The sequence below is a fragment of the Castor canadensis genome, chromosome 9 (assembly GCF_047511655.1).
Source record: "Castor canadensis chromosome 9, mCasCan1.hap1v2, whole genome shotgun sequence".
NCBI classification, from domain to species: Eukaryota; Metazoa; Chordata; class Mammalia; order Rodentia; family Castoridae; genus Castor; species Castor canadensis.
The window spans coordinates 124439207-124466523 of NC_133394.1; the positions used below are offsets into that span (position 1 = coordinate 124439207).

At 40.5% G+C, this 27317-nt stretch overlaps 1 protein-coding gene across 1 annotated transcript; it reads right to left on the reverse strand.

Annotated features, from left to right (window-relative positions):
- On the reverse strand, positions 1-27317 carry Pgm2 (phosphoglucomutase 2). The gene is made up of 14 exons (XM_020161873.2): positions 27201-27317; positions 24005-24172; positions 20871-20977; positions 18997-19081; positions 16895-16978; positions 16586-16779; positions 12983-13172; positions 12243-12340; positions 11295-11475; positions 11108-11201; positions 9782-9911; positions 9031-9220; positions 4600-4733; positions 1-771 (listed from the first exon to the last, which is right to left on the reverse strand). The coding sequence occupies exons 1-14, from the start codon at positions 27288-27290 to the stop codon at positions 669-671; spliced, it is 1848 nt and encodes a 615-aa protein (XP_020017462.2). The 5' UTR covers positions 27291-27317; the 3' UTR covers positions 1-668.

Genomic DNA, 27317 nt, shown 5'->3' on the forward strand with positions numbered 1-27317 from the left:
GAAAATGCCCACCTGTTTGGTTTTCAGGATTTAAACAGATAAAATGAACCTCAGCACAGTCAATAAGGACATTACTTTTTTTTTTCTAGCACATTACAATATTATTAGAGCTAAAGTTTTATATAAAAAAACCCCATATTTTTTACAGTAGCTTTTGTTCTACTTCACAGGGTCTTGTGAATTGTATTTTTCTAAAACATAAGTACAACATTTGATCAGTCCATTCATTTTACTATATAAGTAACTGATAGAAACATAACTATAAATACACTTAAAAAGTGGTTACCTTATATATGACAGCCTGGAATTAATTTTCCAAGGTTTGCTGATTATTTTTATGCTACACATAAAAAAAAGAGGACAGAAGACACATTTATGCAAATTAAGGCATATCAATGACTTGGTTTTTGAAAGTTGGTTTTTAAATCTTCATTTAAAAAAATTCAGATAATGCCCACACTTAGCATTACAATAAGGATGTTAGTTAGGTTTACCTATCTCTTCTCTCTTCTCAAAGATTAAACATAAAACAATGAAGGCTAGAGATATTTTTAAAATATGTAAATACTTATAGCTATAACTGGAGTCATTGGCAGTCAAAAATATTACTTAAAATCAAGTTCAGCTTAATTGGAAGTAAATGCAGCTCTGTCGGAGGCTTGAATACGTCACTCTGCCTTGGGCTGCAGATTATACTTCTGGGGCTGGAAAAAGTTTTCTTCTATAGCCTCGACAAGTTCATTCAATTCCTTCTTCAGCTGCTCAGGATCACTGGCACATGAGGGGGAAAAATTCAGATCAATGCATTATTCCAAAGTGCATTTTAAATGTTCCTCCCATTGACCAAATGACACTGAAATTTAATTGTAAGAGGAGGACTAACTCAGAAAACCCAGCACTCCAGAGCTATGTGCTTGGAAACACATCTGTTAACTTAAGCCAAAAAAAATCCCAAGAGACAATTTGTTATTACTTTCCCTCACTTGTTTTCCATGCTCTTGACTATAAACAAAATTTTATCCCTTGCTCTTCTCCTAAGAATTTTTAAGAAATTCACCTTTTGGCCTAGCATCCCTAGAAGATGTCCCATGCTTGTACCGAGTACTGCAGAGAAAACTTTCTTGAATCCAAGTGCCATATACCTGCTGAACTTTTACCGATGACATTCTGTGAAGCCTTCAACTTCCCCGGCTCTAACCATTCCTAGTGATGTTTGTCCTCAGGTGACAGAAGGCTAATCGGCCTTTCTAGAATGGACCCAGATGGGGACTCTCCTTGCAGGTCTGAGAAGTCAAACACCAGGAAATACACCTTCCATATACCTGGCAGCTTACCTTTATTAATCTACCTCCCCACAGCCAAACAAAATTGTCACAGCTAAAGTATAAACAGAAATCTAGGGAGATAGAGCCCTCTAAGAAATTCAGATTTTCAGAATATGGAACACTCCTTTATATGCAAATCATTACAGGAAAAATAATTCATGAAATTGACTTGCAGTTATACATGTTTGCAGCACCTTGTGGAGTGTAGCCTAAGTCGCCCAGTTTAAAACTGAAAAGCCAAATTTGAGAACCTAACCCTTCATATGCTCCATGACTTATAACTATGAGGTTTATTTGAATGGAAAGGACAATCTTTGTAATTAGTTAAGATCATTTTTAATATTGCAGCAGCTAAGTAGCACAATGAAAGCAATCAATTTTACTGGAGACATTAATTCTGGCTCTCCAAGGTATGTGCCCTTGGGCTAGTGGCTTAGCCTCACTCAGGTCCACATTTCTCATTTGTAAAATTGGGATAAAGACTACACCTTCTCAAGAGAGCTGTTATACAGATTGAGAGATATTAAAGTAATTAGCACAGAACCTGGCCCAGAGACCTGAATAAATGTGGCTATCATTATAATTATTTTTGTCCCTACTGGCAACATACACAGTAATTATGCTTCACACAAACATATGAATTACTCTGGTTCTCTTTTTCCTTCTCAGTAAATGTGCTTTGAAGACAATATCAGTTTTCAGGAAGGCACACACAGTAATAATTATTTTTAACTAAAACCTAAAGGTAAAACTCAGTGAATTTCCTAATTACTAACTTATTTACTAATCAGGTTTGTTTTTTAACCATCATATACATCTTTTATGTACTTATTTAATAATTCTGATGTTGCATTTATGTATATGGGGGGAGGCCCAGTACAACTGTATATGATTTGGCAATGCAATATTTGCTAAAACTAAAGTTTTGTCTTACTATTCCCCATTCGAATCCTAAAATGATCTGTTTTGTTTGCAGTTTTGGGTTTGAACTCAGGGCCTCCAGTCTTCTAGGCAAGCACTCTACCACTTGAGCCATGCCCCAGCCCTTCTGCCTTTTATTTCTCAGATACGGTGTTACACTAACTTTGCCCAGGCTGGTTTTGGACCACAGTCCTCTTGCTCTACCTCCTATGTAGCTAGGATTGTAGCGTGGATCACCATGCCGAGCTTGTTTTTGAGATAGGGTCTCAATAACTTTTGCCTGGGCTGGTCTGTTAGTAATGATTGAACTTAGATCCTCCTGACTCTACCTCCTGAGTAATTGCAATTATAGGCTTGTACCACCACACCCAGCCCCTCCCCACCCATTTTAAAATTAAAGTTTGAGAATATTTCATAACATCTTAAAAAGCAACAGGACACATCATATGACCAGTCAAACCAGATCACATGGCCTGCAAATCCTAAGATAGTTACTACTTGACTCTTTATCAAAATGTTTGCCAACCCACACGTGCAGGAGATGTGGGTTTGCTGTACTGTTATCTCAGTGTTTTTACATTAGAACCTTTTAAAAATTAAAAGTGGGCAAACTAAAGAACTCTCCAACAAAAATATTTGAACTGCAGAACTGATACTTGAAGAGACTTTTCTACTGAATGATTCTACTAAATGATTATTCTATTAAATGATTAGTGGGCTATGGAATTCTATGAGTAAATAAAATCCATGACACAAAATGTATTAATAATATTTAAACTTCTGTTCGTCATGTCTTTACTGCCTCTACGTTAGGTATGGGGGGTGCCCCCTTGAGCCAGGACATTACACTCCCAGACCAACCTAGTGCCTAACAGCCCATGTCACAAAGAGGGGCAATGCTTCAGAGAACGTAACACAAGGACAACTTGTCTAAGTTTTATCAGCAATTTATAAACAGATATCCGAAATCTAGTTACCCTGCCATGTGAAAAATTTAAATAGCACAGAGCCTTAAGCATTAAATAGTGTTTTTATAAAGGAAAACATCCTGAAGTATTAGATGTATTGATAGGGTACTGAAAAAGAAAGGACAAAGATACATAGAAAACATATCCTTAACTTGGACAGAAAAGAATGATGCATAGAAATATGAACACAAGTGAGAACGAGAGTGACAAAGAAAAGACTATGGAAAACCATATCCAGTATGACAGCATATTATTTAACCATATAGAAACACTGATACCTGTACAATTATATGATCAAATATTGGTAATCTAGAATTCTCCAAAATTGAACTGCTTTGTATATTGGCTTCATGGTTCAGTTTTTGCCCAAAAATTCAAATTAAAAACTGACACTTGATTCAGTTATAATTTGGATATCAAAATCTACTTTTTCAAAAAAAAAAAAAAAAATCTACTTTTTCTACTGTAATTTTGTGGAACCTAAACACAGATCAAGTGTTTCCAATAAAATTTAGCACTGAAATTTCAACGTGCTGCGTGGAGTTTGAAGACTTAAGTGTTTCTTTTTCTTTCAAAAGTAATGCAAAATACCTCAATAATTTTTACATGGATTATATATTGCAATGTTAGTACTTTGGATAGATTATGTTAAATTAAACATATCATTGAAATTAATTTCACTTGTTCCTTTTTATTCCTTTAAAATGTGGTTAGAAGATTTTAAATTGTATATATGGCTTACATTTTATTTCTATTGGACAGCACTGACTTAATTCACCTTTTAAAAACACTGCCTGATTCTCTACCATATCCTGGGCTGAGAAGTGCTAGTTAGCCCAGGATTAAATAGGTATGCATGTCACATTTTCATGTGCTAAGGACACACACAGAGGGTGTTAAAGAGTTAAAATTGGTACGGTTGTTGGAGGGTGAGCAACACCCTCAGCTCCTGGGTCCCTGCTCTTTGTAAGCAAAGAGTCTTTCTGAGGTGGTCTTTGTTTTTCCTGGGACCTGGTTTAGCCTAAAGATATTGAATATGTATGGATCAGATTTTAATTTATTTTATCACAGGCATGGGAGACCACAGGAGAAAAAGAAAAAAATTCATTGGTATTAGTTACCAATAAAAATACTAAGAAAAAGAAAATTTTACTATTACTACTGAAATGAGGAATGTGATTTTTCCCACACAAAGAAAAGTAGGAGAGAAGTAAGCAAGAAGTGAGCTCGTGTATCCCTGCATGCCCCAGCTGTTGGAATTATCACAATATTGCCACAGTTTCTAATTAAACTGCACATCGGACAGATGAAAATTTTTACTTAGCACTTGAACAAAACCAAGTAGGAAGTCTGAGGAATAAAAGCAGCTGCCACCCGTGACGTACCTGTTACCAGGAGGGGCACACAGCTCTGCATAGTACTTGATTTTGGGCTCTGTGCCGCTGGTCCGCATGGTGGCCACACCTCCATTAGCAAAGGTGAAGGTGATCATTTGGCTGCTCTTACTGGTAGGAAGAACCTAGGAGTTAATTCACATGTCACACATTTAAACAGCCACACAAACTAGTCTGGCCTAATGAATATTCTCCAATGGATAAGCAAGAAAACAAATGCCAACCAGATATCTGAAAAGGTACTCCATTTGAATGAAATTCTAAATGGTAATAATAATTTATAACTTTGTAGACTGGCTTTTTACCTCCTTAGATTTATTTACGTTACTAACGTTTTACTTAAATTAAAATGTATCATTTCACAAGAAACTGATTTGAACAGATTAAAAATGCACTATGAGAAAAAAATGAGACCATATCTCACTGTTGAAATGTGAAACTGCCAAAAAAAAAGAGAGGAAGAGCTGAAATAGCCAATAGAACACTGAAAAATCTCCATAAGGAGATTTTATTATTTTTACTATAAAGCTTCTGGCAGATGTATTTACAGTTGCTAGCTTTCAAAACTCCACTAAAATTATAATAGATGTATTTGCACAAGCATAAATACAGGGGCAAAGAGGAAAAGAGGAGATAACAGTTGACAGGGTTGTCAACCAATCATGGAGGTCAGAAAACATGGAGTTGCAGAAAGCATGTGACTGAGCAGGAGACACAAGGAGGAAACTGAGTCAGTACGCTCTGCAGAATCCTGGGCAGGCTCAAGAACCAGAGGTACCACATTTGTAAAAGGCCAGTGTGGGTCAGGGTAGAATACAGGGGAAGTATAGGAAAGAACTTCCTAGAACTTCCAGATTCTCACTCCAGCCCACAGAGTCAGGGACCCAGCTCTTCTTTATCTTTGCAGGAGATGCTTTGATTCAATGGAGATTGAACCAGAAAGGCTTGGATGCTAGGAACAGCAGTCATTGTGGAGGGTAGGGTATGGCAGATAAAGGTATTAAGTGGAAGTTCCCAGGCTGAGACATCTCTATCCTGTCCCCCAGCCATGCTTTCAGGGCCTTTACATCCCAATCATGCAATAGAATCGATTTAGGCTTCTCTAGAGCAGCTAAGCAGCCCCAGATAAGGCCCCCTTTAAAAAGGTTGACTTATTAGCTAGATCCTTGGAATAAAGTATATCATTTGACTTGCACATAGACAGAGTTTCAATCAGCTTTTAAGTATCCAAAGGACAATGAGGGATCATCAGAACCCTGGGGAAAGGCATTGTAAAAATGACAAATCCAAAACAAATAGAAAAAGACAAAAAAAAAAAAAAAAAAAAAAAAAAGGAACTTGAAGGAAAACAAAAGGCAATATGGGGTAGAGGGAGATCCAGTGTTTTAAAAAAGGTATCCTTAGAGAGATAAGTTAGTACATATAGAATAAGAACTGGATGTTATTTTGAATAAATTAGAGTAAGAACTGAAATAGTCAACAGAAACAATGAAAGTTAAAGTGGAAGAAATTGCTGAAGGAGTGGAAGAGATAGACAACAGGAAAGAAAGAAGTAGATTATCAGTCCTGGAGAGCTAGCACCTATCTAGGACTCTTCAAGAAAGCTCCCTTCCTTGACTCATCATCAAGAAAACTCAGAACTAAAATCATTCCACAGACCAAAGAAGACCCACTGTGATGGTCAACTTGATTGTCAACTTTTTTCTCTTCTCCAGTACTGGGGATTGCATCCAGGGCTAGGCAGAAGCTCTACCATTTGAACCTCACCCCCAGCCCTTCATTGTCAACTGGATTGTATTGAGAAAAGCTTGGGAAATTAGTAAAGCACACCTCTAGAAATGTCTGTGAAGGAATTTCCAGAGATTAGATCATGAGGGCTCTGACCTAACGAATGGATGGTTTGAAATCCCTCATGGTTTTGAAATTTGAGTAGACCACTGGGAGGTGGTGGAACTATGGAAGGTAGGGCCTTGTGGAGGAAGTGGATCCCTGGGAGTGTGTCTTTGAAGGATTTCTCTTGGCCCTCGGTCCTTCCCATTGCTTCTCTTTGTTTCCTGGCTACCATGAAGGGGCAGCTTTCCTCCAACATGCAGTTTCTGCCTTGCTACTGTCCTAAAAGCAATAGAGCCAGGTGACCATGGACTGGAACCTCTGAAACAGGGAGCCAAAACAAATCTTTTCTTTCAGTTGTTTCTCTCAGGTATTTGTCACTTGCCAACCAAGTACCCATAAATACAAACCAATGCTCATCACGGTGAAACTGTAGAACATGAAGTTTTGAGAACAGTTCCTAAAATCTTCCTAGAGAGAAACAAAAAGTTGCAAGGAAATGACTAAGTATGGCATTGTCATATCTGTCTGCAGAACACAGAAGGCCTCAATTATTTACTGAAGGAATGAATGTGTGGATGATCAATGCAACATTCAAAAACTAAACAGTAATGGAGCAATGCTTTCAAAACTGTGAGTCAATAAAATGTGAGGGCGAAATAAGACATTTTCAGAACTAAATGTCTCCAAAAATTTATTCCCACTTGCTTTTTCTCAGAAAGCAATTAGAAATATATCGAATAAATAACAACTATAGAAAGAGAAAGCCAGGGAATTAGAGGCAAAGGTCTCAACCTGGCAACTGGTATTCCCAGGGTGACAGCTGTGCACTCAGTCAAGAGAACAGCTGGATGGAAGGACTGGGAGGGAGGTCACTGGAAACAAAATGGAGCACACAAAGTAGCTGGATCCTTGCACCATGTGCAAAACACTACTGAGAATGAATGATTTGGGAAGAACTGGTGATAGTCACGTAGAAATCCAGGCAAACAAAGAAGAAATCAACTATTAACTATAGGAAATATAATTTTAATGGAAAAAGGGAAGCCTCAAGAACACACTGCTTAGCTAAGCATGCACCTTAACTGCTACCCATGACAATAAAAACTCAGAATCTGATTTGCAAGGACAGAGGCAGGCTATATTCAATGTAGGAAAGGTAGAAACTAAATTTTTAAAAATGTGACCAGGATCATATGCGGACATTAGATCAAGGGCAAACACAACAAGGGGATTGGACTTTGAGCACATGATAAAAGCGAGAGCACACAAGGGAGGGGTGAGGATAGGTAAGACACCTAAAAAACTAGCTAGCATTTGTTTCCCTTAATGCAGAGAAACTAAAGCAGATACCTTAAAAGCAACTGAGGCCAATAGGAAAAGGGGACCAGGAACTAGAGAAAAGGTGAGATCAAAAAGAATTAACCTAGAAGGTAACACACATGCACAGGAAATTAATGTGAGTCAACTCCCTGTATAGCTATCCTTATCTCAACTAGCAAAAACCCTTGTTCCTTCCTATTATTGCTTATACTCTCTCTTCAACGAAATTAGAGATAAGGGCAAAATAGTTTCTGCCGGGTATTGAGGGGGTGGTGGGGAGGAGGAGGCAGAGTGGGTGGTAAGGGAGGGGGTGGGGGCAGGGGGGAGAAATGACCCAAGTGTTGTATGCACATATGAATAATAAAACAATAAAAAAAAATTACAAAAAAATGTGACCAGGAGACACAACTGAGAGGGAAAGTAGCTGTATCAGCTTGGCAATGAGTGGCATGTTTCATAAGACTCCTTTTAATACTATTGATCTCTTAGAAATGTAATGTGTACTTCTACCCCTACCATAGTTAGTGATACTCTTCTGCCACCTGTGGCTCTATTGGGGCTCCACACGGTGTGAAGAATGTGAATTGCTGCTTTATGGCTCACAGCTTCCAGGCATTGAAAGCACGGGAAAAAACTGACCAGAAAGCAAGTAGTGGTCATCGTGGACTGGTTGCTTCAGCATCCGTGTCCCTGGAAACTTGTTAAAAATGCAAATTCCTGGTTCCCATCCCAGAAACTCTACACTCAACAGAACATTGGGATTTTGTTTGTTTGTAACATGGTCTCATTATATAGTCTAGGCTGCCTCAACTTCCCAAGTGCTGGGATTGTAAGTGTGTGCCACCAATCGACTAGCATGTTGTGTTTTAACCAGTTCTCCATGTGATTCTGATGCTACTTCAGTTGAGAACTGCTGATAAAGAGGAAAAGCTGGATCTATTGTTGGAAGACCCAGATTCTACCTGGACCTTCACCAACTGGCTGTATAGCCACAGACAGGCTCTGTCCTAGTGAACAGTCATCTCCTTCTGTGTTAAATGATGGCACTTGTTGTCTATCATTGTTGCCTAATAACTATGGAGATCCTTTTCAGTTCTAACCCATGATTTAAAATTTCCATATATTTTATAACATTTATAATGATGCATAAATTCCTAAATTCAGCTTCAATTAAATGAATATGTGAATTAAATGAATATGTGAATCTACTCAAATTATAAAAAAGGAAAGCAAAAAAGAGTTTAGTTGACAAAAGTACACATTACTTACAGCTTTTTTATCAGCTTGACTATCATCATAGCCTGTTGTAAGGTCCCTAATGGCGGAGATTTCAAATTTGCCACAAGCTTTTGGGTAATTATTCTTCCCATCATAGTTTCGCAGGTTTCCAAATAAATTTTGAATGGTGCCTTGATCATGGCAGATAAAATATGAAGCTTTGGTAATATGGTAGCCGTACCTATCCAAAAAAATGAACAAATTCACACAGAATTAGCAACAGATAACTCTACAGTATACACAGGCTATGTGCCAACCAATATATTCCGAAAACAACCATAACAAACCTCAAAGCAATAACCTAGCATTAAACAAAAGGTTCAATGATCTACCACAGCCTATATTCGTAAATTAAAGTTTTATTGGAACACAGCCAATATGTGTTATTTTGTGTGTACTATGTCTAGCTGCTTCCACGCTCCATACACAGGCAGAGTCCAGACTGGCTGTGAAGACTAAATATATGTATTAGGAATACATTTAGTATTTTCTTTGACATTGGACACTTCAAATCACACTCTTCAATTAGCCATCTCTGCAACTAATGTTCTCACTTGTTAAGAATTAATGCAACTGTAAATGACAATTATTAAACACCGAAAGGAAAAGGTGATCTATTTTTCCTAGGAAATAGAACCCATCAGCAAAGGCAGTACATTAGAAAGAATATTGTCTCCTGCATACGAATGTAATGAAACATTTAAACATATTACTCAGTCAAGCAGAGTCAATAGAAACTTACTCCACATAGATGGCCTTTAGCTGCTGAGACAAAGACAAATTCTTGGTTGCTAGAAAGCAAGCCAACTCTGCAGTTATGACAGCGGCACTGACTCCATCTTTGTCCAGAACAAAAGGGCAGCACATGTAGCCTGCAGAGACACGTCAGACACACACCCTTAGGAGTGGATTCATCAAATGCACTGGCATCCTGACTCTTGCACGTTAGGGGTGGTACAAGTATGGAGCATCCAGTTGTTTGAATCAATATCTATTGCTTTCTTTTCTGAAGAAACTCTCTTCTTGATAGTTACATGATTCACCTGGACACCTAGCCTATACTCTTTGTACTGTTGCTTAATTAGATCTCTGTAAGCTACAGTAGGCTAAGGTCAGCATCATCCATTTCTTTTGCAGTCACTGAGTAGCAGATACACAATTAACACTTGCCAAAAAGCATAAGAAAATTAAAAAAAAAAAAGCTACAGTAAGGCAATTCTGCCAATCTGATAGATCTCTGTAGGCTACAGTAGGCTAAGGTCAGCATCATCCATTTCTTTCACAGTCGCTGAGTAGCAGATACACAATTAACACTTGCCAAAAAGCATAAGAAAATTAAAAAAAAAAACCTACAGTAAGGCAATTCTGCCAATCTGACAACAAAAGAGCGAAAGCTGACCTATTACACTTCACTGAATCTGTTAAGTAAATGAGGCGCATGCAGGGAATATACAGATGAACATAAATAGTGTCAGTGGATAATAGTTTTTACTAAAGTCAACAACCGAACACTTTCTGGCACAAACATCTGAATTTCATATTTCTATATCTGGCTCTCCTTTCTGCTTATATACATTGATTAATAGCTTAGGACAAGGCTTTTTCAGTCATTCTGGCTAGACTTGGGTCATCCTTTCCCTTGATCATGACTTTGAGAAGAGCCCCACACGGTGCCTTCTCTTTCCCCTAGGGACAGACACAGCAAGCATCCTCACTGGCACTTTCAGAAGAGGGTGGACTCTACTAGGCCTGGATATCCAATACCACAGCTGAGGGAGCATCATAACTCCCCAAATATGTGGTTGCCAGCAGCTATGTGCAGAATGTCACTGTTTCCAGTCATCTGTGGATGGCCTGACTATGCGCAAGATAGTCCTTTTTATTGAAAAATATTAGATGCTAATTTTGGAGTAGGGCAGTTAACATTCCACCTGAACAGCAGAGAAGCAAAGTAAACCGTGTGCTCTTGTTTCACTGTGGGTCTTTTGAACCCAAAGCCAGACCTTTCTCTTATTTATTTATATCCTTTATGTTAACTGATTCTGTGATCCTCATTACCACTTCTTACCAATAGCTTCTTCAAATGCAAATAAGACAGTCTTCCCCTGGTCTATTAGCTGTTTCGCTCTGTTTCCCATCCACTTAAAGCCAGTTAATGTTTCCTAAAAAGATAGTGCAAAAGAAAAAGAAATGCCTTCGGTATTCTACAGAACAACAACAAAAAAAGGAAATGCTCAAGTCCATAGATACATTACCTCAAAATGAAAGCCCTCCTTTAAGGCAATAGCACGCAAGATTTTGGAGGAGACAGTGCTGGACAACATGTATGCTTCTTTGAGGGTACTGCGATCTTGGTTCTTTTCTTTCCAGGAAGTAAAGAGCCACCAGCCCAGGAGAGCCCCCAGTTCATTGCCTGAAAACACTTTCCATTCCCCACTGCAAGAAAAACAACCCACTCACTTCAGTGATCTTCAGGAAGGCACTAGAAGTCATTGGAACAGGAGGACTAAGCAAACAAGGTTCAGTGTGCTTTCTAAAGCCTGCCCTCATCTAGTCTTTAACTGGTCAGAATGTCACTGCCACTTCACAAGTGCCAGAGCAGCTACCATGTGTCAGCTAGTTTGTCCACACAAACGGCCTATCTTTGAAGATCACGTAAAATAACATGTCAGAGAGACACGGAATGCATTTATTTTAATCTTTGGCAGAGGCTTTGGTCTGAGGACTCAACAGACCGACTTACTATTCTGTTGTGCAGCTGTCCTATACACTGTGCCAATACCCCACAGGTATTATTCTATTTCACCTATATTCAACATTTTCTTAAAGACACAGCTCTTTACCAAAGCTACTGGCAAATACTGATCTGTAAAGTCAGCACCAAGTAAAGTATTTTGCCCCCATTAGGCATGGATACACTATTTATATTAAACTCAATTACAAACCGAGGGAGGCTCACAAAGAGTCATTTCAATTCCAAGTACGTCTCAGGTTGTTTTTCTATGCATTATGTGTGCCAACGATGTGATCCCTGTTCCCCTGAGATCAGCACCGTGCTCCAACCAAGATGATTCCACAGACGGTTCAGTGAGATGATTTGCAAAATTAATGGAAACATTGGCATGTGGGTTCAGCCTCCCTAGAATCGTACTGCCAAAGAGCTCATCCTTTATATTTTCCATCACACAATCAAGTAACTTCACCTGTCTTGCTTTTCTGCCACAGCAAGTCTATCCGCATCTGGGTCATTTGCTAAGACAATTTTGGCCTTGGTTTTGTCAGCCAAAGCAAAAGATAAAGTCTGAAAAAGAGCATGAAAAGAAAAGATTACTTAAATCAAGGACCAGGCATATTTTAGTCTTTAAAAATGTTCAGGTTTTTAAGGACTAAGACAGATCTTTCCCCAAACTAAGACTGAAGTTTATATCTGGAGCTGTCAGAACTCAAGGTAACAGAAGCATTGGCATGTGGCCCCTATTTGCCCTGAAATTACTTCCATCTCCATGTGACAGAGTGTGTGCAGTGGAACTGGGCATTGCTATGTGTGACCAACCTCAAAAACCAAAATAACCAAACTCTCTCAATATCATTGCTACTTAACTTTTTAAAAATGTTATATGAACCGTAATTTAAATATCATTCCTTCAAATAAGAAAGATGACAATCATAACAAAAAAAATGCCTTTTGGCATTAAAGAAACATAGTAAATTAAATTTTAATCAAATTGAAAGCATTATTTAGATTTCAGCTCTTACATCATGATGCTAAAATATCTAACTTGAAGCTCCTTTAAGATATTAATGACTATGAAAAATACTTATTTCCAATGATGAATTTCATTTTACTTCAGCTTCAATGAAAACACATAAAAGCTTACTTCACTTGCTAATAGTAGTTTTGAATATAGAAGGTAGGTTTTATTATTTAATAAAAGTAGGTTACCAAGACACCTTTACCCTCTTCGGGATTCGGGTATTTGACAGTTGGGAACTCAGAATCGGGATCTTTCTGCTGGGGAACGGCCTCTGGAGGACTGAGGTCAAAAGCCTTGAAAGCCGACTGCACGAAGTCATGACCAACACCATGGACCGAAGTGTGCACAAACTTTACTTTGGTCTCCTTGTTCACACTCCTAGAATCAGACATGCCATGGCAAAAGATACAAATAAGACTTCACACAGGAAGATTTACAAAATACCATGACAGCATGGTCTTAAGACTGTAAGAAACCCATGTAGTAAGAATGCACAAGAACAGTGAATACCTTTGCAATTTCACTTCCAAAAAGAAATGAAATTCATCCACATCCACTCTCTCCCTAAATACACATATCTCATATATCACATCAAATATCATATATCACCAACATGTGTACGTTTTAAATTTTACTCTGTGGTTCTTTTCAGCAAATCTGATGATTTTCAGATTGTGTTTCATGGTAAAGCATAGAGTGCAATAAAACAAAGAACCCCAGGGCTGGCTGAGTGGCTCAAATGGTAGAGTGCCTGTCTACCAAGTGTGAGACCATGAGTTCAAACCCCAGTACTGAGAAAATAAATAAATAACAATAAAAACAACAACAACAACAAAAAAAACCAAAGAACCCCAGGCTGGCACTCCAGGAGGAGACCCACACTGGTCATATAAGTGCTGCCCATGGCAGTGCCAGGCTGGGCTCTGAGCTCCATATCATCTTTATCAGCTTCAAAAGTGGTTTTCAAAGTGTCCCTTTTAAATTGTGATGAATTATTCCATACTTGGATATGTGAAAAAAAAAAAAAAACCCAACTTTTTGTTTATCAAAGTGACAATCCTATTTGCTAAAGTGTCATGAACTAGGAATTCAAATAAATAGAACAATAAAAACAAAAATTAACAAAAGCTACAGAAAAATAAGCATGAAGTTTTAAAAGCTTCCAAATGCTAGAAGCTTAAGTTATTATCCATTTGGTTTGGAAATGAGTAAATGACTAAGGTTTTCTCTTGACTAAGCACACGCTTGACTGTAGTATGTGTCCGGAAAAATGAACATGCAAGTTCAGGGTGGACAAATCTGATAAAAATCTCTTGGATATTAAAACACATTACAAAGTTACAGTAATTAAAATTTTGGCATACAGTTATAAAAAGGCAGATTAAGCTCGGTATGGTGGCACACACATGTAATCTCAGCATTCAGGAGGCTGAGGCAGGAGGATCTTCAAGTTTGAGGCTGCAGAGCAAGATTCTGCTTCAAAAACAAACAACAAAAAAGGCTGATTAAAGGAACAGAATAAAGAGTCCAGAAGTGGATCAAATTGAAATAGGACATGTGTGTGAGAAGCAGTGATGCTTAGTGGTTACGACGCACTAGAGCCAGACTCTGGATTTAAATCCTGGAGTTCTGCCACTGTTGGCTACTGCTTGACAATCTCTGAGTCTCAGCTGTTTCATCAACAAAATGGTAAAACACCAAAACCCACCCTCTGGCATTGTTAAAATGAGATTAGCTGTCAAGGGCCTATAGTAAGCATTCAATTCGTATTAGGAATTGTTTCCTAAAGGTGTTATCTAGGAATTTTGACACAGGTGACATTTTGACATTAGTCAAAAAAGATTCTTCGAATTTTAATATTGGTGTAACTGAAATCCTTTAGGAAAAAAGAAAAAAACCTAAGCTACTTCCCTGTTTCACACCCTCACAATATTAAAAATCACTAGTAACAGAAAAGAGTCAATACTCCAAAATGTTCTAGAGAAAACACAACAGTTCCAGAAACAACAAAGGGAATCTTTTCCTTATAATCTTGGTGCAGAGGAAGTCTTCTAAAGTATGGTAGAAAACCCAAAGCCATAAATTAAAAAGCTAATAAACATTAAGGAACTTTTAAAAAGTTCAACAAGAAGTTTCACTAAACAATCCTAAAAGTAACAAGAGGGAAAACAATACTGAAATAAATAAGACTAGCTGGTGGAGTGGCTCAAGGGGTAGCTTGCCTACCTAGCAAGTGTGAAGCCCTGAATTCAAACTGCAGTACTATAAAAAAAAATTGTATTCATAATTACAGAATGAAAATAAGTGAGCTATTTTCTAGCAAATCTGGAATAATGAGATGTGGAGGTCTTCTACACTGTCACACATTTTTGGTGGGAGCATCAGCTCTGTAATGTTTTTGAAGGGCAATTTGCTAGCCTTTATTAACTTTGTAAATGCAAATATAATGACTTTTCCTTTTGTTTTTTACAGCGCTAGGGATGGAACTAGGATCTGTGTATGCAAGGCAAGCATTCTACCACTGAGCTACAACCCCAGCCCTAAAGCATACACAATTCTGATGCTAGAAAGTGGTTTTATGGGCATGTGTGCACATGCACACATGCACATACACACGCACACATGCACATACACATGCACGCACACAAGCACTCAAGCTATTGCGCACAGGAGGTTGAGTCTAGTGCTGCTTGGAACAACAAAAAACTGTCAGCTCTTTACCTTTATGAAGTTGAGTAAAAGAGACAAAGGGTAGATTCATGGGTGTGTTTTCCTTAAATTATGCACCAGTGGGGGAAAAAAAATGGTCTCCACATTTAGAAACAGGGGATGTCTTTTGAGGAGAAAATAAATCCAATGACCTGACAATCTGGATCTCCACATTGTGGCTAAGGGTGACCCTCTGCTGCTGTGGTTGCTGCCTTCATATGGGTCTGGGGTCCCCACATGGCACTGGGGCTGCCAGGCGGTCCAGCAAATACAGTATTTGAGGCATCCCAGGAATTCAGCTTCTTAAAATCAGTGTCTTCTTGCTGGGGACAGTCAGGAGCAGCGGGGTCTCAACACTGCTACCCAGCTAGGCTTTCCTGACTGAAAGCAGTGAGTCCGTGTCACTGCATTCCACAAATGAAAGCAGTGGCCTTTAGAATACAAAGGTCAGGATGAATACAGACTAGTACAGGAAGCTGTGCTGGAATGAACTGGAGAGAAGTGCACAGAACAAAGTATACACGCACACATTCTTATTTATGATTCTGAGGTATATTATGCATACACACGTTTGCATAGGCACAGAATATTTCTGTAAGGTAAGAAAAGTATCATTTCGTTTCCTTTTCAACACCTTTCGGCAAGCTTTTTAAAAAATGTACATGTACACACACATACATGCGCACACCTACATACTGTATATATGAGTCTACAACAGGTCACCAAAGTAGAGCCAGCAAAATTGAGTAGTGGAGGAAAAGCCCATGCAGCCTGCAAAGCCAGAAGTATTTACTACTTGTCTCTTTAAGGAAAGTTGGCTAGGACTGGAAGCATGGATCAAGTGGTGAAGCACTTGCTTAGCAAGTGTGAAGTTCTGAGTTCAAACCCCAGCACCGCAAATAAACAAAAAGAAAGAAGAAGAAAAGAAAGAAAAGTTGGGCAATGCCTGGCCCACAGCCCCTTTAACTACTACTGTAACTGCACCAACTAAAGAAAAAAATTTATACAAATTGGTAGTATTTGGCTTTGGCTGAATCACATTCACTGAGCTCCCTCAAGATCAGCAAAGACACTCCAGTTACCTGTGAAAACAGTATTTTTTAAGGTCTTCAAAGTAGTCATTATTGATGGACGCACTGGGGTTGTGAAGAAGGGGACTGTTGTCAATTAAAGAATCGTCCCAAGCCTGAGGCCAGGGTTCTAGATTTTCTTCAATGGCTTGAGAAATCCCTTTGTCGTGCGGAGAGATGATCTGGGCTCCATTTTCCCAATAGACCTAGGGAGGCCAGGAATGCATTCAGGATTTTCAGGAAGCATCCATCACCTGTGCACCCCAACAGCACAGGGACTGGATCCCTAGGGAAGGGTTGTGATTAGAGAAAGAAAATTACCTTATAGCCATTGTCCTGCTTTGGGTTGTGGGAGGCAGTGACCATGATCCCAGCACAAAGTTTCAAGTGTGACACTGTGTAGGGCTATAACAGAGCAAGAGACCATTTTTAACAAATGATTTGATATACTTGAAATGTCTATTGCATATTGCTTGTGCCAATTTGTTTCCCTTTTCATAAACATAATAAATATAACATGCCATGCCAAACAGTACACAGTAAAATTTGTTTCCCTTTTCATAAACATAATAAATATAACATGCCATGCCAAACAGTACACAGTAAACCCCCTTATCTATGGTTTACTCTGTGCAGTTTCAGTTACCCATGGTCAAAAAATAGTAATATTTGTCTTAACTCTTTCATATAACTTTTATTCATATAACTTCTGTTACAGTATAGTGTTATACTTGTTCTATTTTATTAGTAGTAATTGTCTTACCGTGTCTAACTGATAAGACACACTTTATCATTGGCTGTATGTATAGGAAAAACATAGACTATATAGGGTTTGGTCTACTGCATTTTCAGGCTCCCACCTGGGGTAAGTGGGACTACTTTTGTCCTTGGATCTATATGGCTTCCTAATAAGAAAGCTGAGTAGTTTTCCACATGCCTTCCTCGCATTCTGTCTTTTACTTGGTAGAGCTAGAAAACTCTTCCAACAAAAAGATGGTCTAAGCCTCCAATCTGCATTCTCTTAAAGCTTTGGCTCAGGAGAGAAGCTTAAAAATTCAGTTTGTTTTCTTCAACTGATTCCCTTGCCCCCTCTTTCTCATTGACTTAAGGAAAAGGTTGAGGAAATGGCAAAGGCTCTCACAGATTGCTCATTTCTCTCTTGCTTCATTGTTAAATATCCCTCCCTTTGATTTCAACTTAGCTCCTCTCTTTACAGGACTGAAATGGGGGAGAGCTGGGGTATTCCCACTACAGCTGTGAATGAGATTCAAGACACACAGGCAACCTGAAATTTACCATCTGTCCCCCTCCACCCACCTACTAAGCCATCACTGCACTCATTTGTCCCTTGGAAGCTATATCACATCCATGAGGTGTACTGCTGCAAAGAAAAGGGCAAAACCACTCCACAGTGTGGGAAAATGATCAGGAGACACTCATTTTATTTTGTCTGATACAAAAATATTAGCTCTTCACACCTAGACAGTACGGAAGACAACTGGGATGCCTGAACTCCAAGTTATTTTTCCATTCAACAGTGAAACTTGAACTATATGTGGCTGTGACATAGTGTTTTCCGGTTTATTTGCAGCACCTGCCTGTCCTGCACGGGAGAAGCAGACACAGAGCCGGGGGACTGACTGTCTGTGGACGCTCTCAGTTTTGCTTGGTACAAAGATCTACACCTGGGTCATGTCTCCTAAAGACACATTCACAGCAGCGGGCCCAGGTCTCAATGCTTCTGTCTGCTCATTATATAGGCACAGTAACAGCGGTCATGGTCCCTGGTACTTGTCTCTGTAGATTCTGCTTCACTGAGATTGATAGAAGTCTAGCCAGGAATTGTATTTCCTATGAAGCATTTGTGGATAAGCCAGTACACTCACTTGTCAAAAATATTCATGATAAGACAGGATTTGAGGTGAATTCAGATTTAGACCCAAGAAGTTTTCTAATTTTGACATCTAGGAAAAAGAACTATTCACCAAATTAAAAACAAACAAATAAGAACAACAACAAAAAGTACTGTTGCTAATCCACTAAAATATCCTTACAAAGGAAAATTATATATATTTTATATATGTATATGTATTTTGTGTGGTGTGTGTGTGTGTGTGTGTGTGTGTGTGTGTTGCGTGGGATGAACCAGACCAATATTCATGCTACCACTTAGCTACAGCCCAGCTCTGAACATTACACTTTAGAAAATTAGTTCTGATGAATTAAATGGTAACTAGCAGAAGACTATTATGAGGATGTGGGTGAAACTTTCCTGGAGAGAGAAAAGAGTTGGTCTGAGGAATGCAAAGGAGTTCGTTGTCACTGAACTATCTGAATTCCAACAGCACTACAGTCTGCAAAATTCAGCCAAACGCCATCCCTGACCCCACGACAGGAAGTTAGAAAAGGAAACCGTTTCTCACCACAAAAGGGGTTGGGGTTATAGCAGCAAAGAGGTGCACAGGAATCCCCTGGCTGATGAATGTGGTGGCAGCAAGTCGGGCAAACCTAGAAATTCAGAGATGGGAAGAAAAGGAGTCAGCTGTCAGAGCTGAGGGTGACAGAAGAAGGTAAACACTTCTTTGAAATAACATCCAGAGCAAGGAAACTTTTTTTTTAATAGCTATTTACATTGACACAGAACACTGAAGCCATGGCACCATTAGGAATTATCTCATTCTGGCCCCTCCCCTTTTATTTTTTTTTATGGAAATGGGACTAAAGGCTAGGCACCTTGCCCCACATCCAATGGCCACTTGGCATCTGAGCCAGGTCTGCACCCAAGTCTTTAACTCTCCGTCCATCTTGCTCTACCTCAGAGGTTCTCCCCTGGGTGCTTTTCCCCCGCAAAAAACCAGGGCATCTGAAATGGAGACTTTGGGGGAAGGAGAATGTGGTACTGGCAGTTAGTAGAGGCCAAACATGCTAACCTCCCTGCAATGCACAGGGCAGTCTCCCACAACAGAGAATTAGCAGCCAGTACGCCACAATGCAGGAGCTAGCTCCATCGAGAGACCTCTGCCCTCCAACAGTAATACAAAAATCAGCTAAAAAATGGAAAGTGATAAAAATGTCAGAATTCAGCAAAAGAATTTTAATAAAAATCTGAGTAAAATACAAACTAGGCTTATTTATGCTGTGTCAGTCACTTTCACCCTCATGAAATGTTTGTCATGTCTTTAGGTGACTTCAAAGGCCTGCTCTTAAAGTCAGAAGAGGAGACACTGCAGGATGGTCAGCCTACAGTGAAGGACTCTGGGAAGCAAAGCAGGCAGAGTCAGCCTCATAGTGCACTGTGCACACTCTGGCAGAGGATGTGACCGGCCCAGCAGAACTCGCTCATGATTCGGTTCTGAGGGTACACTCGCCCACTGACATCCTGCATCCCTCTGCTGCTAATGCAGATGGTGTGCATTGACCCCAGAACAGCAGCTTCTCCCTAGACTTACTGACAGAATCACATTTCTGAGCCCGCAAAGCGGAAGACCGAAACCCTTCTACCCTCCTGAGTTCATTCTGGGGCCGATGTCATCTTCCTTCCTCACCACCACATGCTTGCTCCCATCAATGCTTTCCTCTCATTCTGCTCATGGGCCAAGAGCAGGACTCTATGGACTTGTCCAGCACTGTAAAGTTCATGGGGTCTTTCATTAAGATGAAATGTTTTCACATGCTTCGGATTTAAGATCTGCTAATACTTACACTTTAGGATGATTAAAATACTCATTATAATAGAGGAGTAGTCGAGTGAAAAAAAAAAAGGATTGCATAACATGGCTAAGAGAAGCCCATTATTGTAAATGAAGTTTTATTGGAACTCAACCATGCCCATTCATTTATGTATTGCCTATGGAGGCTTCATACTATATAGCAGAGTTGATAGTTGTCATGGAAACTGTATGGTATATAATTTGAAAGATAATTATAATTCACCTTTTAGAAAATAAGTTTGCTAATGCTGGAATGAAGAAAGAAGGGAAGGAAGGGAGGGAGGAAGGGAGAATGGAAGGAAGGAAGGAAGGAAAGTCAGCCAGTGAGAGGGAAAAAATCATATCATCAGCTTAGAAAAACCTTTTCCCTTTAGGTAAGTATTACATTCTAAACACCTAGATAAGTTCATTTTCTTTAACCGAATGTAAAACCAGACTTTTTTAAAAGTTGCAAACGTAATTTACCCATCGTTTTCGGTTAAGCAATGTGGCTAATGACGTATGTGAAGTCACACCATTGAAATCGTTATTAAAAGTAAAACTGCGGAATGCGTGGCAGAGGGTCAGTTCCTAAAAGGTCCCAGTACCTTCTGCTGCTGCCCCCGCTGGGGGCGTGCGCACGCGCATCGAAGCTGATCGCCACTCCCCTCTGCTTCAGGTCACTGAACTGTTCTTCCAGGTATCTGCAAAACCCCTAAAGAGAATATATAATGCTTCTTTTATACATGTGGCATGGGAAAATAGGCCAAAATTTTCCCAGCTTTCACAGAACACCACAGCAGAGGGGAACACCTCAGATTGTGAAAACTGAAGGACAATAAAAATAACAGCTTTATTTGCTCTCTCTCTCTCTCCCTCTCTCATATATCACATATATGAGAGAAGTATATGTATACATACTTCAGATACTGTGTTGGGCACCAAGTACCTTTATCTTTTACCCCAGATCAACTTTGCCAAGAAATCCCGTTTTACAGATGGAAACACAAAGGCTCAGCCAGGTGCCATGGCTTGCCCAGTTTCACACCCATAAGCAGCAGAACCTGGCTTTGAACCCAGAGCTGGTGAGAAGTGGTTCTGTACAGGAGTTAAAGCACATGCTCTGGGGCCAGAATAGGAATTATTATCCACTCTGCCACCTACAAGCAAATGACAAGTCCATCAATCTCTTAATGCCTCAGTTTCCTCTTCTGTAAAGTGGGAATAACAGTAACACCCACCACACAGGACTGTCATAGGATCAAATGAATAAAAACATGCAAACTCAAGAACTGAACACCAAGTCAGCATTGTGGGGGGGAAGAGGCACCCCAAAGGGTATGATTTTAATCGTTATTTTCCTTTAAAGCCTAGGCGCCTTCCTTTCTATTATTTTTGAGGCAGGTCAGGTATTTCAGATATTTCTCCCTGATCTGTAACATCAGCTCAAAGAAACCCAATTTGTTTTATAGGATTTTGACAATTAAACAATGAAACTTTGTTTTGTTTATTTGTGACATTATGGAGGACATCAACAATCCAATTAACAAGGCACAACCAATGAAACACCCAAACCCTGGGCTGCCCCATGTGTTCTGACCTATCAGAAACCCCAGATCAGAGAGCTTGCAATCCAAGAGTTAGATCGCTGAGCGTATCACAGAACAGAGACTGGGTAAAAATGATGTTTTATAATAAATATTTCACTTTGGCTAAAGGAATTCTTGCAAAAAATGAATCATAACTCTTATTTTGGGGAGGGAAGTACTTCAAAGCTTTGTTACCAAAGCTATGTCAGTTCAACATGGTTTTCATTTTTCCTTGAGAAACTGCACTGGACACATCTTCTGAGGCTAGTGATTCAAGGAAATAAGGCACATGTGTGTTGGTTTTTTGTTTTTCTAAGAAGGGATCCAGAAGAAGGGGTGACAGCACCCCTCATGCTCCCAAGTCAAGTTTTGTGCAGTGGCCTCAATGTTTCAGGGGACAAAAAGCACATGCATTAGTCCAAATCCTCATGCCTCCTAATGCTCTAAAAATCTCTGGGCCCTGGTGAGGAGGACAACCAGAAAGAGGCTGAGGGCAAAGGGAATATTAAATCTAGGAAAATGGTTCACTGGGTATGAGGGAGGCTTTTGGAACTAAAATGGTATTATAAGACACAAGAAGCAAACTTGTTTGCATGGCTTCAAAAAGTAGAATTATGGCCCATATGCAAAGGCTACAAAAAGGTGGATTTTGGTTCAAAATAATGAAACTATCTTTTAATGAAAGGCCCAAAATCAGAATCAGCTATTTCAGAGTACAGAAAGTTCTCCAAACTCATGTGTCCTGGCTAGATTGAGTACTCTAACACCTGCGTCACAAACAGAGCAAAAAATAGGCATGAATTAATTGTACAAAAGGATACAATTAATTGATTAGTACAATTACAATTAATTGTATCAATAAGGCAAACAATGCAGAAGTTTTCCCCTGGTTGCTTCCCTATTTCTTTGAGATGATCTTGACTCACATACACTACTTGTTACCCAAACCAAGCAAATTTTAAGGTACCATGAGGATGGGCTTCCACATCCACAAGCCAGAGGAAGAGTCCTACCCCACAGTGATGGAACAGCGCTAAGTGACCAGTTTAGTTCCAAAGCCAGGCAAATCTACCCAAGGTTGAGGTGGGAGCCAGAGGGGGTCGTTCTGGAATCCGCTTTCCTCCAATGTTGGAACCACTCCTAAAACATAAAACTTTTTAACCCCTAACATCCTTGTTTCTGCTTGCAAGCATCCTGGTCAGTTTCAGACAAGTAGGCTTGTAATGATCCTAAGGGGTGGCCAAGTGGACTAGATGGCTTTTTAAATATCACTCATCTTGGTTTTACAGGGTTCTAAACTAGCACAGGGCCTACTCTCAGAAGAGACAGGTTCTTCTAGGGAAAGCTAGGTGGCTTTTCTCAGGATGCAATTCCTCTTTCTCGGGATGCAATTCCTCTTTCTTGGAAACTAGATATAGATGAATCCTGGAGAGAAGACTCTAGGTTAGTCTAGAATCCTTAGCTCCCTAACAGTTATGCCCAACAGCAGGTGCAGCCAACTGAATTGTCCATAATGGTCATGACAATACATCCTATCCCACAAGTACAATGTGACAATGACCTTCTGCCAGTGAGAAGTAGGTATCTATGTTCCCTTTCCTCAAATGAGCCAGTCTTACTGACTCACTTTTAACAGACAGAATATGGTGGAAAGCAGTGACTTTGTGTGGCTTTCAAAGCTCAATCATAAAAGCCAATTCAGCCCTCTCCCGGCACATTCAGATTCATTCTCTCTCCTCCCTCCCTCCCTTCCTCCCTCCCACCCCCTCCCTCCCTCGCTTCCTTCCTTCTCTTCCTCCTCCCTTCCTCCCTCAAGTCAGCTTAGCTAGTGGGTTTGTACTGGAATAAATTCTCCACACGGAATCTGTCTGTTTTGGTCATTAATACATTCCCAGTGTCTGGCACAAAGTGGCACTCAGTAAATTCCTAACAGAGATGGATGGATGAATAGATGGATGGAAAGTTATAAGAGTTTGAAATAAGTACTGCTTCAACCAACTGCATAAACCTCACTTCGTGAAGTAGATGGTGTTGACTCCCTTCACCTGACCAAGTCCAAAGACATATCTATAATTAAAACAAGTTAGAGCTGTCAAACACAAAAGAAACTGGGGACACATTAGGAGTGACTAGAAAATATAAGAATCTGGTACCTGTGTAGTCTGGATGATGGTCAAGTCATTCATCTGAGAAATCCCTGCTCCCATAGGAGCTCGAAGGCCAGCTGTCCCAAACTCCATTCGGGACCCAAAACATTTTTGTAGTTCCTCTTTATTACCTTCTGCAATTAGTTGTTTCACTGACTCCAATGTTAAAGGATTCTGCAAAACAGAAATGTATACACCCATACAAGCCAGGTGACTAAGAGAATGGAAAATCTCAGTGCGTGTACACTCATGCACATGCATACACAATTCTAATCTCTGGGAAATTTTCAATTTCCTGATGCTTTTCAAATCTCACAGGGAGTGAGTTTAATGCTGCAATGTGTCTTTTCTTTCCTATCAATACTAGCACTTTCTTAGATATAGTGAGATGTTTTACAATAGAGGTTTAACATCCAGAATGGGATCCCAGACACATCCCTTACCAATTATTAGTTTCTTGTCAGCTTCCCCAGATGTAAAATGGTGATCTAGACCCTCCCTTACAAAGTTTTTAAAGTTTTAAGTTACGTTGATGTAAAATGCCTTTTCCTGCTTGGTATTTAATTTATGTTTAAATGTTTTTCCCTAATGTCCTCAAAGTGACAGATTACACAACTGGAATTAAAATCTTACTTTTATAATGTTCTATAATTTTTTTACAAGATGTGTACATACCTGGTCAAGTTTGAATCTTGCAGACTCTAAAGAAACTGGCAAATAACATATGGAGAATTCCATAGTTCTACACTGTGGAAATTGAGTGACTTGCGTAAGCTGCACGGCAAGCGTTAATGTAGCGCTTTCTATTATTAATTGCTTCAAATAGACATTAACATGAATAATTTGAATTCATTATACATTGCCCTATTTTCTTTGTGCATTTGTAGGAAATGTTAAGATTGAAGAAAACTAATGATGAGCACAAAAATTTCCTATCAGACTTTTAAATTAAGAGTTGAGGAAAATAATAGAGTAAGCACTTTAGTTCTATCTTACAGTCATCGTCTACTTAGCTGAACACTCTGGCAAGACGTGACCACATAATTTACACTTTGAAATGCTATTGCAATAAAACCTTGGCTTCCTGGAATTAAGCCGTATTTCCAAATTGTTCCAGATTCAACAAGAATCAAAACCCTACTTTTGGATTAAAAGCAAGATACAAATCACAGAGCATAGTCTTACCCATCAAATTGCCAGGTGCCCCCAAAGAAGGGCTCAGATTTGGTACAAAAAAGAGGCTCAGTAAGTATCCTCTGAGTGGATGGGAAAACAGGCTTCATGGTCACACCCAGCGCTCCTCTGATTCATAGTGTAGCTTTGGGAAATCCTAACTGGCCTTGGATATCTATAAAAGAGCCAGGAGCCTGACAGAAACAAAGCAGACAGAGAGGTAATGAAAACTTGAGAAGGCAGCAGAGATGAAGATTGGCCTTGGGAGTGACCTGGGAGGGACAGCAGAGAAAAGAACAGGGGTGCAGGCACAGAGGGGCACAGAATGCAGAATGCCTGCCAGGTGCTGCCCACTCCTGGAAGGAATCAGACCAGCAGCTGCAATGCTTGTAGCTTCACCAGGGGATGAATGGGTCCCTTCCCAGAGAGGTTCCTGCTTCAAACTAAAGCAACTGAGAGAGGAAAAAGCACGGAGAAGAGACAAACACCCACAATTAAAAACGTCTCTTCACTGCTACCAAGGAAGGTGCCATTCCTATACTAATCCCATATTCTGTAGAAATTCCTTTTTCTTTTTTTCTTCAAAGGAAAAGTTTGTGGAACAATGTATTGTGACCTCTGGCTTTACAAGAATTCTATCCTCTGCCAGTTACTAAATTATCAAAAATGGAAACATTTTCCTTCTCTTAAGAATTACCACCCATGCCTGTAATCCCTGCTGGTTCCAGGCCATCCTGGTCCAGGCAGGCCTAGGCAAAAAATACAAGACCCTACTTGAAAAATAGCTAAAGCAAAAAAGGCTGGGGCATAGCTCAAGTGGTAGAGTGCCTGCTCCAAAGCCCCAAGTTCAAACCCCAGTACTGAAAAAAAAAAAAAGAAAAATTATGAGGTTTTCTTTCCAGGAAAAGAAAAATGGCCCAAGGCATTGGCAGTGCATCCTGGAAATGGCTTGCATTCATCTGACAAATATTTCAAGGACCAACTATATGCCAGACACCCACCAGGCGTTAGCACAGCAGGCAGCACCAGCAACTACCTCTCTCTCTGGGGCAAAGTGGAAGTGAGGGGCTCCTTGTTGAAGGATTAAGAATCTGAAGACAGGTGGCAGCAGGCCTTTCTAGAAGCACTGGTCTCACCCCCACCCTCAAGTCAGCCCTGGACACAGACATCAAACAAACCTGCAAGTGCTTGCTGGGAGCTTTCCACTGCAGTAGGGACAAAGGGAAGAGGCTGTTTAGATAGTGTTTGGAAGAAAGAAGTTACAGCAGGGAGCCAGGGAGGTCTCCCCTTGTAAGCCACACTTAAGTTCAGACCCCACACAGAAGTAACAGCATGACAAACAGCAGAAGAGAGAGAAGAACATTTGGGGAAAACAGCAGACAGGAATGAGCAGGTACAAAGGAGAGGCTGAAGTAAGAAGGGAGGAAGGAAGTGCTGTCCACAGCTGGGTTCCTGACTCTTTTGCTCCAGGATATGAGAAAGGGTAAACAGCGGAAAGGCGATACGTGTCCAGAGGGTCTCCTTGTCCTCTCGGGGTGAAGCCCGAGTCCTAAGGGAAATTCCTGAGGTTATTCAGGCCCACCAGGGAGGGCCCTCGTTAGTACAAGCCCTGGCAGGGGTGAATGGAACGCTGCTCTGCAAAGTCCCGGGGTGAAAGGAAGAGGCGGGACCGGGCGCTTCTGGATCCACTGGGTTGCACAGCCACCACGCGGAGGATGAGCCGGAGGTTTGAGTGACAGACCCCAAGTACCCAGAGCCGGGTCCCGATGCCGCGTTTAGACCACTGCCCCCAACACCGATCTGCAGTCCCCGGCCGCCAGATGGCGGGCTTGGAGCCGGGACAACCTTCGCGGGGCAAACTTCACATGCCGGCGGGGCCGGGGAGGACGTGGCTCTGGTCAAGTCCTCCTGCTCCGCTTTGGGTGGGACGCGCGCAGCCCGGGGCTGGGAGCCGAGCGAGGGAGGAAACTCGGACCCCGCGCGTCCCCCGCGCGTCCCCCGCGCGCTCCCATCCTGCTGTCGCCCTCACCTGGTCCCAGCGCAGCCACCGGGCCGTTTCCTGGTCCAGCCGGGCGTCCATACCGGGGCCACTGTCTCTCGGGGCCGCCGCTGCTGCCATTCCTGCGCCGTCACTGCCAAATGAAGG

What these genes read in the sequence shown, in the direction of transcription:
- Pgm2 (XM_020161873.2), bottom strand. Translation starts at nt 27,290, where the DNA reads ATGGCAGCAGCGGCGGCCCCGAGAGACAGTGGCCCCGGTATGGACGCC. An exon ending in GTGGCAGAAAAGCAAGACAG is followed by an intron (nt 11,476 to 12,242) that starts GTGAAGTTACTT and finishes TTTTTCTTGCAG; the next exon opens with TGGGGAATGGAAAGTGTTTT. An exon ending in CTAAAGGCCATCTATGTGGA is followed by an intron (nt 9,221 to 9,781) that starts GTAAGTTTCTAT and finishes TTTTTTGGATAG; the next exon opens with GTACGGCTACCATATTACCA.